The following is a 14,304-nucleotide window of genomic DNA, read 5'->3' on the forward strand; positions in this document are numbered from 1 at the left end:
CCCCCGACGAGCTCAATAACTGTACTTCCTCACAGTACGAGTGGCTGAAAACAGAACTCAAGAGTCTCTCTCAGTCATGAACACGGTCCAGATCTTCTCCTACAGACAGAGGCAGTCCGAAATATCCTCTATAGCCTTAGACCGGGGCCCCTGCAAGAGAGCCCAAACACAATCGAGTAAAAGATCATCCTTGGCCAAAAAGAAGCCAAAACCGACAGTTTATTCCAAAGGTACTCTAACTAACTGGCCCAGGTGTGAGTGGCGAGAGGCTTGGCATGAAATCAAAAGTTTCCCCAAGAACAGGCCCTTCAGACCGGCACAGCTCTAAGTGTTTTGATCGCAGCGTCATGCTCGATTTTGATAAATGCCAGTTTGTCGGCTCACACGGCGACAACACCGCAACAGAGAGCTCCCATCGGCCGGCCAGTCCAGGGTTATTTTTTGTGGACACGCTCGGCTGCAGAAGACATCGAGGAGGGCGTCGGGCAGGGGACAAAAGCCATCTTGTCTGCGGCGGGCCAATTATCCGCGCGCTGGCTGCCAGACACAACAGGTGAGAGCCGGCACAGCGCCCGTGCGGCTCCATTAATCCGTCAGCGCGGGGCACCGGGGGCCAGGCCTGCCCAGGGGAGGGGAAGGCCGCGCCAAGCCAAACTGCTGGGACAGGACCGGGGCGCCAATCAAAGGGCTGCTGCCACAGATGCCAAGTCTGGGGCATGCGTGGGGGATCGGGGGGCAGCGGCACGGTGGAAACCTGGCTGCGCTCTCCCCTGCCTCACATTGTTTTACCCTCTCGCCCCAGATCGGCGACTTAAAGCAACAAAGCGAGAACCACCGGCGTCAACGATACATCTGGGGGCTGTGTGCGCAGGAGGGCCCCCAACACAGCACAGGTCGACTATTGTTCCCCCACACGTCAGCACAGCCATAATATGAATGTCTCCCCACTTCCTCCCACATGCTAGTAAAACACACACACACACACACACAGGGACAGACAGACAGACACACACACACACACAGGGACAAACAAACACACGCACAAAAGGCCTAGTATTTCACATCTGGTGACCTTTCACCCCACAGAGGTTGTGCTCGTGGCTCCCAGATGCCTCGAGTCACACGGTAACCAGCACAAAAATAAAACTGCGAGTGGGTTGTGCGACCAGCTGATGGGAATCGCACTGCAGCTCCTAGTCCGGCAGCAGGGGACTGCAGTGGGAAGATGTTTTAAATCCAGACCCCAACTGTTCTGTTGTTTATGCAAGTTTTTCATTTTTCTCCCCCCTTCCTCTGAACATCTGTCTGAGATGGCCCTGCAAACTCACCAGGAGAGCAAGCGCAGTTTCTCACAGCGAAACACAAAAAAACAACTGTCACATAGTCGATTGAATGTGTTTATTGTGCATCCGGACCTGCGAGCACAATACGGAACCAGAACCAGACTCCCCAGGAATCACAGAGGCTTTGTGGACAGGTGTGAAGTACACCAACACTACACAACACCTCCACACACATTAGGAAACCATACAACATCATTTAGGAAGTCAAACACACTGGATGCCAAATGAGGATAAAGCTCAACTTAGGAATGGCGATCTTGTCATAAAAATAAAGTAAACGCCCCCCCACCCCACTATTCGCTCTCCTCTCTCTCTCCCGTCTTTATCTTGGTTTCTCCACCCCCACCACACACATCCAGTCATCAGCAGTACAGAGAGAGATTATCGAAAGCTACTTGGCTGTCATTATTAGAGTTGTTTTTGTCGTTTCTCATATGAAAATAGATGAGATTCACATTAGAACTCCGCCCCACCCACAACAGCATAGATTCTCTTTAATTAGACCCTTCACAACCTTCTTACTTTTTCGTCAATAACTATTTGATTATATATAGATTTGCACACACACAGAAACATAATACAATTCTTTTTAAATATTCAGTGTTTTCCAAAACATAAGTTTATCACAGAAGTATTGCGTTGATTGAAGCCGAGGGGACGATTCCTCCTGTAGAGTCTCGCTGCTCCGTGGCCCCCCGTGCACTCGGCCCCCGACTCCTGCAACAGAAGGCCGCATCATAACACACCCAGGACCCCTTCCACGGCAAGCAGACCACCATGCTTTCATTGACTAAAACCGATGTCCGATTCCCTCACACAGGCCCATCGATGCTGAAACCAGTGCTGCCAAGTGTGCAACCCTCACTTGCCCCTACACAACTGCCCCGGTTCTGCCCCGGCGCTCTCTTCCCCGCTGCGCAGGGGTTACAGCCACAGCCGTTAGGAGGTGGGAAGCTGGTCACCGGGGTTTCAGTGGAAGGAGTGTGAAGGCTGGGAGTCTCGCACTGCCGCCACGGCGCTCAGGGCGGCGGATTAACGGGTTTGGGCAAACTTTACCAATCCCATCAAAGCAACGAAGTGAGAAAAGTCTCAGCACTAATCCAGCAGCAGAGCCATCAGCAGTGACCGAGTTCGACATAAAGCAGCCCCTCTGCCTGCGATACGGCCCCCCCACCGGCAGCAGCTCGGCTCAATTCCCCCACACAGAGGTGGGAGGGGGGATAAAAGATAAGTAAATAAGCGAGATTAAGAGAGAGAGAGATAGGCAGACACGATGGGTCTCGGCGATAAGGCGAAGATCCCCCCGCCGCGCGGGAGTGTGCCGCAGCGCTTTGAAGTGCAGCCAGAGCGTGTCGTTAATACGGCTCCGAAATTACTTTCTGCAGAGCTTTGATCTGCAAACCGCTGTCACTTAAAGGTAAGAGGGGCGGCAAGCTGCTGCTGCGGCACAATCCAGCTCCTTCTTGCGGCCCGGGGACGCCAAACGTGTGGCATCCGGTAACACCACGGGGGAGGGGGGACAAGTCCCAGCACATCTCAGTGCGGTTCCTTCTGTCGTCGGCTCTGTTCCCCGCCAAGAGAGGAGTATCGCGTTGCGTCTCAGATTCACACACGAACGCCCTCTCGGCTCACAACATGGCCACGAAGAACATTTCACTCCTTAATCCAGTACCCTGCTGCTCACACTGCTAATCGCCAGGGCCAGAGCAGGTCCCAGCTGGGGGGGAGGGCGCTATAAATAGGAGCACACCCACATGTGCAGCTGCGGTGAGAGGCGGGCAAACGTTACACCGCATGTTGCAAACTCTCCACCGTGTCCCGTCTCTACTTTACATTAGACTCGGACAGAAGTGTCCATTGTCTCTAGGCTACAGCGAAAGGAGCTCGCTCTCTCTCTCTGTCCCTCTCCAACAAAAGTCACAATCAGACGACCAGAGTGGTTCTCAGCAGGACATATTCAGTCAGTGCACATCGATAAACTCACCGGGAAGGCGGTTATTTGGGTAACTAATCAGTGGTGAGAGGTCCAGTCTGTCCAGCAGGGCCTCACTCGCACTGGGGCCACAGGGACTGGGTGTCAATGAATGCCTTTGTATTCACACAGATTCACTGGTCTCCTCTCTCCTGAAAACACTAAAGCACAATAACTAGCCTTGACTCGCTGCCTACGCCATTCACGGTCCCACCGACACACTGGCGAAGTTGTCCTCTCGCCCCCAGACGCTTTGCCGAGAACAGCGACACTTTTCTCGTCCGAAATATCGCGCCACAAAGAAACACAGTGCCGTTTATACTCTCAATTTCAAGTAGAACAAAAGTAACAAAAACAAAAACCTACATAAACACCATGGAATTGTGATGCCATTTTTAATGCCGTGACCTCCAACCCCCAGGCTGGGAGCCCCTGTCCACCAGGATGGAGCTGCGATTCCGTTGACACTGCGGAGAATTCTGCAACTTCCTGTGATTTGTAAAAACTCGTCCTACCAAAAGCGCATCACTGACAAACAGGCGCAAGCAGACGAGCTCACAGGAGACGCAGGTAAGGCGACCACCTGCACGGCTACGGCACACGGTCGTCTCGACCCTGCAACACCAGCAGTCATTACTGCCGAGGAACCAATGCACAAGAATGCCAGAGAAGCCCCCTCACACCCCGAGACACCCCAGCACTGCGAACTATGCCGTGCTTAGTTTTTCCGACTCATTTTTAGGAAGGGGTCAACGAGATCCCCCCCCCACAGCCTGGAAACAGAACCAGCGCACAGGAGAGACACTAGGGGGGCGGCAGGGGCCGGGATTTAAACCTTTGACTGAAAATAATCATTAAAAAAGAACACTGAAAAAAAAAACAGAAAAAAAAGGTCAGGATGTTAACGGTGGAAAGAAAAATCACAGGTATGTTACTGAAACAGCTGTGGAAACATGTGGGAAAAAAGGGCTGTTTTTTGGAAACACCGCTTGCTCTTTGAACAACTTTCTACGGCCCGTGTGCCTCGAATGTCTTTCCCACGCCGCCCTCTTGTGGCCGCGGCGGGGACAGCCAGAAATCCTGCAACCGTGATAATAACAATAATAAAGTCACCTCTATTTCTCAGACACGGCGCGCAGGCTGGAGAACATCTTGACGCACATCTGCTTCTCCTTCTCGGTGTAGTCTTTGTAGCAGCTGCAACATGTCAACACGCGTGAGCTCTGTGTCCGTCACGGCAAAACAGACGTGAAAAAATAAACCTACAACTACAAGAGATGGAACACAGGGACAGACAGATAGACAGAGAGAGAGACAGACAGACACAGACATGCACACCTCGCCAGCTTCTTCAGCAGGTCGTTGATGTCGGTGTCGAAGGGTCTCTCCACCTGCGCCTGGACCAGGAAGTCCCGCGCCTCCTCGTAGTCGCCCATCTCCAGGTGTGCCTGGGACACGGAGCACGAGAGCAGGGTGAAGGTTTGGGGATGCCTTTTACGATGGGCTGGTGTTTCCTTTTTGTTTATTATTTTACAGTTTAATCTCATTCAGATGAGAGGGGGCAAAAGAGAGCGCGAGAGAAGAGAGAGGAGAGGGGGAGCAAGAGGGCGAGGGGGCGATCCCCGGCCGACGCAGACTCGCCTGTCCGCAGCGGAACAGCGCCTTGGCGTGATGCGGGCTGATGTCCAGCGCCCGCCTGCCATAGACCAGCGCCCTGGCCGGCCGCTGCAGGCGCATCATGGTGAGCGACAGGTTGAGGAAGACAGGCAGCTTGAGGGCCGAGATCTGGCTCTTCTCCTCCTCGTCCGCCGGCTCACGGTTCGAGAGGACGGCGATGGCCTGCAGCACCGAGAGAGAGAGGAAGGGAGGGAGGCTGGACTCTCCATGTTGTTTTTATTATTATTAAATCTGTTAGTGTTAAAGAGGTCACAAAATAATGTACTGACCTCGGAAAGCCGTGACCCCTGACCTTATCTATACCCGCGCCGCTCGCGATCTCAGTACCTGCTTGTAGCGGTCCTTGGCGTCCTCGTAGCGGCTCTGTCGGAACAGCCGGTTGCCGAAGCTCCTCTGTGTGTTGACCACGCTCAGCACGGTGGGCAACGGGACGCCACTCTGCTGCTCCTGCGAGAGGCCCGGGTTCGAGAACCACGAGAGGGGAGAGACACGGACACGGCAGGCTTAGAAAAGAAAAAGTAACGGGGGCAGGGGCTCAGCACTGCGCCCCGTCCGCAGGAAGTGCGTCCAGACAGGAGCACATCAGACAAGAGAGCCGGTGGCGGACGAAAAAACAGGTGGACACTGTTCTGTGCGTCCCGCTTTGGTTTTCAAATCATGAGCTCAACGCAGACTAGTGCTCAGATTGTCTTCTTCACAAAGGGGCCTCACCAGACTGAGGGCGAAGAAATCGTCCACCTCGGCGGAGTCCAGGAAGTCGATGAGCTGCACCTCGAACAGCACGGTGGCGCCAGGCGGGATGAGCGGGGGGCAGCCCATGGGCCCGTAGGCGTACCTGGGCAGGAAGAGGAAGCGGGAGAACTCGCCCCTCCTCATGGTCAGCAGGCCTACCTCCAGGCCCCACAGCGTCACATCTGGACAGGGGGAGAGACGGACTTTAGAGGTTTGACGTGGGCGGGACGGCCCATCCTGCCAAAACCCATTCAGACTCGAGGGGTGGGGAGGCGGGCACCCTGGGGTGAGACACTTCCTGCCATCCACAACCCCGACCAGCCAACACGACCCCCATTACGTACGATTCCCAGTTTGAAACCTCGCCTCGAACCCACCTCTCCCCAGCTTCATCAGCCCCGGATACTTCTGGTAGCGGTTGGATTCAAATGGTCTGTCCGAGTACTCCAGATAGGCAGAGAAATGATCTGGGTAAGAACAAAATTAAACTAAAATAAATAAATAACGGTGAGACTGACGATGACGCACGCACGCACGCACGGACAGTCCAGTCTGAGATAAGGGAGCAGGACTCCTCACATACGACCGAGGCATTTTCCGGCACCGGCTGGCCCATGCCCGGCTGGATCACCTCCTTCAGGATGCCCCCGTCTCCCACCAGGTCCTGCATCTGCCGGGCCAGGCGCTGGTACGGACTCTGAGAGGCACAGACGGACAGAGGGACCAGAGAGCAAAGGTTACAATATCACAGATAGATAGGAAGGCCCAGCATGTTCCGCAGAGCCACGTCAGCACTAGTGGTGGATCAGCCCGTTACTTCAGGTAGGACTGTCCTAGACTAGTGCCACTCGAGGTCTGTGAAACCTAGAGAGTTTAAATCAGGATGCTCCACAAACGCAGGGCAGGGGCGTCTGGGCTGGAGGACGCTGTGCCGAGTCTGTGACAATGTGGGGTTGACTCAAGTCAACGAGAAAAACAACAGGAAGTCCACTTGTACACTTGGGGACAGCGGTTTCTACAGGTGCCACTAAATAATCATTTTTTATTCGGCACCTAAACACAACCACACCAAGAAAGTGCCACAAAAGCATCCCATGACCAATGACGTGGTGCAGGCGGCCACCCCTGGGACCCCCTTATTACTGCACCCCTGCCACACGGGGTAGATGTAGAGAAGTCCCGCCTAAAGTCCGCACCACCGCACATGTACCGCAAACACAGAGGCGGATTTACAACGTGATGCACCTGCACCTGCTTTCCAACGTCGCGCCATTTCAAGGTCAATGCAGTTTATTTGAGCCGGTGTTTTAATAACGCAGCGGATGCGATGTTTTGCCTGGAAATAGCGCTGATTTAATCGCGTTACTAAATCATAATAAAGGACAGAGTGACGTGTTCATTTCAAAACGGGCTTTATCGGCCACAGCAGGCTCTGATAACACCAATGCAAACACCTACATAGAGCCAATAGGGGTCATTTCCCATGAAAACGCGTTGTGTCAAAACGCTGACAGCACACATGCATTATTATGATTATCAGTATGAATAAGAGCATTATTACAGTGAGGGCCGGCGCGTCCCCGGGCTCACCTGCGCTGCGGCCGGCCTCGGGCGCTCTGGCTCCGGGTTCAGGAACTGCTGGACGTGTCGCGACAGGCCGTTGGTCGACATGGTGCCACTGCGGAGAGGGCGCTCACTCGGTCGTGTGTTTTTGCTTTTAATATGAACAATGGCCGATATGTGTGCGTGTTTGTCGTGTTATTGGAAGTGGCTCGGCTCGGTACCGATCCGCCCTCAGCGCCGCCGTCCCGCCCAATGAGCCTCCGTGCCGCGGCGGGGGAGCGGCCCAATCGCGGCGACCCAGACGAGACTTCCCGAGAGTTCAGCCGAGTCCGAGTAGCGTCTGTACTGCGGTACTCAAAGTGTACTCAGAGGTGTAATGGACTATGTTTGTATTGGAGCACTGATTTTATAAAGCATCCAAACTCATACAAATGCCTCAGATAAAGTCACCTATAACTGAACTGATAATAGTATTAGGAATAATAATAATACATATTGTATTGGAACCTATAATCCATAACGCAATTCATTTTTTTATGAAATTAATAAACAGACACAAAATGTTGCAATGCAGAAGAATATACACCATCCCTGGGCCAACATTATGTTTCTCCAGGAATCAATTATTAGGAGCACTTTAGGGCAAATGAACGTCAGTTTTCATGCTCTCTCTCTCTCTCTCTCTCTCTCTCTCTCTCTCTCTCTCTCTCTCTCTCTACTGCCCACGTCTTCCAGGCCAGGTGGGCCACAACCGTCACAGGAGTCTGATTCACTTTCAAATGGTTTTGCAACAGGTTGGATGTGTCTTCTCTACACGTTCAGGTATATGGCATTGATTAAGAACAAACAAACAAGGGTATGATAAGCGTCTCCTCTCCTGCACTATCATCTCAACAGTTTCGGTTCTCCAGACGCACGGTGCATCCTAACAGGTTGTAACGATGGGCATCAGGCTCAAGGGGCTGTCTTTGCTTTTTTTTCCAATTTCAGGATTCAACGACTTCATTAATGAATCCCATTATTTGCTCCGTTGGTTCCCCACCGACTACGGATGTCGTGGTGATGTTAGGTGAGGCCGGAGGTATCTGGGATATGCCCCGAGGCACAGTTCTGCATCTGTCATGTCAATTAAATAATTAGAGCCAGTTTAGGAGGTGAGAGCCTTCAGTGTGGTGCCTTCAGAGGGTCGTCTCTGTTCTTCAGCAGCTTTTGGAACATCCCCAAACAGCGGTGAAAATATTTGCCTTCTTCAGTGTAAATCTTTAACCGGGGCGGCGGCTGAAGGGAAACACAACATTGGACCGTGACCACCTCCCCCAGCCCGCTCCCTGTGTACAGACCTGACGTAGGAGCGCCTGCTCTGGACAAACACGTTTGGGAGCAGTCACGGCGCCGGTGCGTGGCAGTGCTGGGTGGGCCCAGTCTGATAAGCCACCATACCTGAAGGTCACTGCAGTCCCGGGCAGAGAGGAAAACAGCAGCAGCAGTTTCTCGGCGTCTCACAGCCAAACACGGAGAAGACGCACAACCTGCTGGGGAGAACCTTCCTGCGATCTGGAACACAGGCATCTCCAGGGCCCCAGAAGGCACCTTTGCACAGTGACCCAGTCCAGACACGCCACAGCACTTTTTTCCTCTTCCTTAGGAGAGGACTGGGGGGTCTTGTCAGCGTTGAGCATCAGTCGGTCTGCAGCTGAACATCGCTCCCTATATCAGCCGACACTTTGTGGATCCCACCGAAGGGGTCAGGAGTACGGTGGCAGGGGGGAAAGGGGTGAAGGTGGCAGTGCCAGGGGGCTGAGGATGGCGCGGCGGCCGAGCCTGGAGTCCCTGGAGAACCAGCTGCTGTGCCCGGTGTGCCTGGAGGTGTTCGCCGAGCCGCTGATGCTGCAGTGCGGCCACTCCTACTGCAAGTCCTGCGTGCGCTCCATGACCCTGGACCCCTTTGGCCAGCTGCAGTGCCCCGTATGCCGCTGCGAGGTGGACGGTGACAGCCCCCCACCCAACGTCACACTGGCCCGCATCGTGGACGCCCTGCGGGAGCTGAGCGGCGCCCAGCCCGAGACGGAGACCTGCCTGCAGCACCACAACCCCCTGAGCCTGTACTGTGAGGACGACCACGCGGTCATCTGCGGGCTGTGCGGCAGCATCGGGGCTCACCGCGGGCACAAGATCACGCCACTCGGCAGCGTCTACAGCCGCATGAAGGTACCCCCCTCACCCCCACACTCAGCAGCACGGACAGGGCAGCACGGACAGGGCAGCGCCACGGGTCAGTGGGGGGGATTCAACAAATTCAAATCCGAGTCTTCCTTCAGAACAGCTGGTATTTATGTCTCCAGAGAACGGGAATGGAGTTTTCCAGTCAGGTGTCCTGGAATCTGAGCTCAGCAAGAAAGCAGTGAGGGGTAGATTGGTTTAGCGGTGGAAGCAGGGATCGAGGTGGCATTATTTTACAGCTGCCAGCGATGCTCTTAGTGCCGAGCTGTCTGTGTCGTCTACCCTGTGAAGTTAAAGCTGTGAGCCTGAGTGGACGCTTCTGAGAAGCAAAAAGCAAAACACACAAAGCCCTTTGAAACAAAGGAAAAGTACCAGCCGCAGTGGGAAGGTTTCTTTCCGGACTCCGGGGCGCCAGGGCAGAAACAAAGCCCGCACTGATTCCTGCGTCAGTAACAGACCAGCAGGACGGTCAGAGTTCACAGGCCGTCGCTGTTATTGTGAAGCTCCAGAACGGCATTGTTTCCCGAGCCGGACCAACGGCCGTTATCTCCTCGGCGGCCGCGATAAGCCGGGCAGGGAAACATCACCGAGCGAGCGGCCCGTTTGAAACCGCAGCCCCGGTGGCTCCCCCGGGCTCCCTGTGAAAAAGGGCCTTTCTTCCCCTCAGTAACATAAACCGAGTAGCCTGATGAAAGCCCGGGTCTTGTTCATAAGATTATGTTGCTTTTCGGGAGGGGGGTTTCATTAGCATAAGGACAAAACTGCGACTGGATGAAGCTGAAGTGTGTGTTTCCACAGTGGCGTTAATTATAAGATTTCTTGGCCGCATTTTCAGTTATTTGTTTAGCTTCGTTTGCATAGTGGGGCTGGGGGGAAGCCAGGACAGCTGCCCAGCGCAGGCAGTGCTGGCATACAGGGGGCTGGGAGGGGGCCGTGTTTCTCCAGTGGGGCTCACTGCCTGTCTCTCTCTCTCTGCCCCCAACAAAGGAGGACATTTCCTGTCTGATGACGGAGCTGCAGACACAGAAGCGGAAGCTGGAGCAGCAGATCTGCAAGATGGCCTACAATAAATCCCGCATAACCGTGAGCGCCAGCGAGGCCCGCTGCCCGAGCCCGACCGCTTCATAAATACACAAACAAACAAATTAATAAATACACAAACAAATGAATACAAATACAAATAGTCTCAAGATTTCTGAGTTTCAACCTTTAGGATTTTCACTCCCCTACATTTTCTCCAGACTCTCCCCCCCGACAGTGAAAATCAAAAAATATATAATCTATAAGATTAAAAAAATATATACATATATAATAAATAATAATAATAATAATAATAATAATAATCATAGTTCTAAGCAGCACTTAAACTGAGTCGGGGTAAAGTGTGGAATTTCTGCATTTTCCAGTGATTTTTATAATTTTTTATTGGGATCCCTCTGGCAAGGTGTTTTTGCTTCCCTCTCTATCTCTCCCTCAATCATTCACTCTCTCCCTCCCTCCCCCTCACTGTTCCCTCTTTCTCTTCTCTCTTCCTCCGTTCCCTCTCCCCTCTCCCCTCTCCGATAGAACGAGTCAGACGTGTTCAAGTGGGTGATCCGGAAGGAGTTCGGGGAGCTGCGCCGCTGCCTGGAGGTGGAGGAGGCCCGGTTCATGGAGACGGTGGAGAGCAAGGCGGCCGCCCTCCTCGGCTCCATACAGGGCCAGGTGGACGAAATGACGCAGGTGCTGGGCAAGTTCCAGGAGGCCGAGGGGACGCTGGAGCGGCTCAACAACGAGAGCCACCTGGGCTTCATCGCAGTGAGTCCGGGGCAGGGACAGGCACAGGAGCGCGGGGCGGTGAGGGGCGAGGGGTTAGGACAAGTTAACGACTTGGACATCAATGTTGGACATAAGTGACAGCGTGTTTGTGTTTCCCTTACAGAAGTACGGATCCATCGCCCCTCGGTGAGTCAGCCCGGCTCCCCGTCTCGCTCGGTGTCTTCCTGGGGTCTCTGGCGTCAAGGCAGTGTGTTCACGTGTGCTCATGGGAGCCCGTCTTTCTCTCCGCCCCTCTGTCTGTCGGTCACAGGTTCAGAGAGTCGCAGCAGCAGCAGCAGAGAGGAGAGCGGACCTACAGCGCCATCGCCTTCAAGCCCGGTTTCCACCACGACGACATCAAGATCACCGTGTGGAAGAGACTGCACAGGAGGGTCCTGCCAGGTGAGAGAGAGCCCGGCGCCCAGGGGACACAGCGCTGCGTGCAGGTGGACTGTACCAAGGTCAGCTGCTGGTTGGCTGCTCCTCTTGACAGGAGAATGTGACACACAACTGCATCAGTGTCAGAGTAATGAGCGAGAGTCAGTGACAACAATCTGTATTAAACAGGACTGCTAAATGACCATGTAAAAGCTGGTGGGTTAGTACTTAATGCCTGGCGTCTCCCTGCCTCCCTATCCCCCTGTCTCTCTCTGTGTCCCTGTGTTCCCATTCCCCTGTCTCTCTGTGTCCCTGTGTCCCCATCTCCTGTCTGTGTCCCTATGTCACCACCCCCCTGCCTCTCTGTGTTTCTGTCTGTGTCCCCATCCCCCTGTCTCTCTGTGTCCCGGTCGCCCCATCCCCCCCGTCTCTCTGTGTTCCCATCTCGTGTCCCCCTCCTTCTGTCCCTCTGTTTCCCTGCCGTCCCCCCAGCCCCGGAGCATCTGAAGCTGGACCCGCTGACTGCCCACCCCATGCTGCAGCTGAGCCACAGTGACACAGTGGTTGAGTGCGGTGCGGTGCCCACCCGGCACCCCAACAACCCCGAGCGCTTCAGCTACAGCTACTGCGTCCTGGCCACCCGCGGCTTCTCCTCTGGCAAGCACTACTGGGAGGTGGGCGTGGAGGGCAAGCCCAAGTGGCGACTGGGGCTCGTCAAGGGCACCACCGGGCGCAAGGGCAAGCTGCCCAAGAGCCCGGAGAGCGGTGTGTGGCTGATCGGGCTCAAGGAGGGCCGCCTGTATGAAGCCTTTGCCACCCCCCGCGTTCCCCTGCCCCTGTGCGCCCAGCCGGCTAAGATTGGCGTGTTCCTGGACTACGAGAAGGGCGAGATCTCCTTCTACAACGCGGACAGCCCCCACGAGCTGGGCTTCCTCTACAAGTTCCAGGCGGAGCTGCAGGGCAAGGTGTACCCCCTGCTGGACGTATGCTGGCACGGGAGGGGTGCCAACAAGCAAGCGCTCACCCTCCTGCAGCCCCCTGCCGACAGGTAGAGGGGCGCTTCTGCTGTAGACTCTGTGCGGGAGGCTCTCGCTGGCCTGGCCCACTCTCACTGAGCAGAACATTGCTTCGCAGGCCTGAAATGCAGACCAGGGCTCATTTTAAACACCAGTCCTGGTAAAGGGGTGGCTGGGTCATCCTAAAAGCTGCCTGGAGGCGCCCGGAGATCACATAGCCTACTAAAACCTGCCCGGAGGTGCCTGTTGGCACTAGGTGACGCCCAGAGATCAAAGACAATAACTTTATTTTTATTTAAGTCCAGTTGGCGACAGCAAAACATGATTAAGCCAGGAGATCAGCAGACATGATCAAGGACATATCAAGCAATACAAAGCAGTCACATCCCAGCTAACACACAACGTTGCCACAACGTAAATTACTTTTATTTTATTTTAAATTGTTATTATTATTAGTAGTAGTATTAATGCTGTATATGTAATTTAAGGGGGTAAGCTGTGCATCATATATGAAATAATAGTAATTGGACTTAAATAAAAAGAAAGTTATTGTCTTTGATCTCTGGGCGCCACCGGGCAGGTTTTAGGACGACCGGATCCCGGTAAAGGGGTGGCCTAGCAGAGGCTGGCTAGGGAGTAGGCCGGGCCGAGTGAGAAACACACACACACACACAAAACCTTCAAGAGGAGTTACAGGAGGTCGTTCAGCTCTCTTTAATATAATTACTTACTTCAGACATGCGAGAAGAGTGAAGCCAATTTCAGTGAAGTGAATCATCAGTTCAATTAACCAATTAGAAGCTCACAGGGGGCTGAGGGCTGCTGGCAGAGAACATTCTGGACTGGATCCCCCTCTCCCTCTCCGGACTCTGCACCCTTGGCTGCCACTAGAGGACACTGTTGTCAGTGGCCACAGAACAACGAATAAGTCCCAAATTCAAATTGTAATTTATGTTATGCTACTTTGCATGCGAGAGCTCGTTGTGCATGATGTGTGACTGGACATGTTTTTAATAGTAGGGTGCTCGTTATCATCAGTGAGTTTGCATTAGAAGTAGCAGCAGTATAATTTAGATTAGAAGAGGAATGCATCAGTAATAACGTGTCTGTGTAGCACAGGAACTGGAGGAGTTAATGTTGAGACGAGATAAAGATAATGCAAGAGAGCAAGAATGGATGTTCTCCATTGCAGACTAATAATATACTACAATTTAAATTATCACTGATATTAACCTACATACTACTTTGAAAATAACATAGATCCATTATTATGATTGCAGAGACTCTCACCAGGATAACTCGTGATTGATTGTATTTAAAGGAACATACTTATGCCAGCAGTTTGTGTAGAGTGACAGGGTGTGTGTTTAGTGAAGATGACTCTGCATGTGGGAGTTATAATACAAGGCACATCACGGGATTGTAGATTGTATATGCAAATATTTAAACTGACTAACCGTTCACCTGTGGAGTGGATATGGTGTCATTTATCAGGTTTATAAAAACTAAATGTGGACAATTGAAGCCCTGTTACTGTGATTAGATGCTGGTTTTGGACACTTCATTCATTTTGTGTTGTTGTTGTTATCCACCTCTCAGCCTAGGA

The 14,304-nt window shown here is 53.3% G+C and overlaps 2 protein-coding genes across 2 annotated transcripts; one reads left to right on the forward strand and one right to left on the reverse strand.

Moving 5' to 3' along the window:
* Positions 1 to 1,384: 1,384 nt before the first annotated feature.
* fkbp6 (FKBP prolyl isomerase 6) lies at positions 1,385 to 7,688 on the reverse strand. The gene is made up of 9 exons (XM_066696026.1): positions 7,315 to 7,688; positions 6,304 to 6,421; positions 6,102 to 6,191; positions 5,704 to 5,906; positions 5,320 to 5,439; positions 4,957 to 5,154; positions 4,654 to 4,763; positions 4,429 to 4,512; positions 1,385 to 2,060 (listed from the first exon to the last, which is right to left on the reverse strand). Exons 1-8 carry the CDS (start codon positions 7,393 to 7,395, stop codon positions 4,431 to 4,433), a joined length of 1,002 nt encoding a protein of 333 aa, XP_066552123.1. The 5' UTR covers positions 7,396 to 7,688; the 3' UTR covers positions 1,385 to 2,060; positions 4,429 to 4,430.
* A 1,366-nt stretch (positions 7,689 to 9,054) lies between these two features.
* Positions 9,055 to 14,260, forward strand: LOC136717740 (E3 ubiquitin-protein ligase TRIM50-like). Its single transcript, XM_066695217.1, has 6 exons — positions 9,055 to 9,495; positions 10,495 to 10,590; positions 11,074 to 11,304; positions 11,429 to 11,451; positions 11,576 to 11,706; positions 12,175 to 14,260. Exons 1-6 carry the CDS (start codon positions 9,091 to 9,093, stop codon positions 12,732 to 12,734), a joined length of 1,446 nt encoding a protein of 481 aa, XP_066551314.1. The 5' UTR covers positions 9,055 to 9,090; the 3' UTR covers positions 12,735 to 14,260.
* Positions 14,261 to 14,304: the final 44 nt, after the last annotated feature.

Source organism: Amia ocellicauda, chromosome 22 (assembly GCF_036373705.1).
Source record: "Amia ocellicauda isolate fAmiCal2 chromosome 22, fAmiCal2.hap1, whole genome shotgun sequence".
Lineage (NCBI taxonomy): Eukaryota > Metazoa > Chordata > Actinopteri > Amiiformes > Amiidae > Amia > Amia ocellicauda.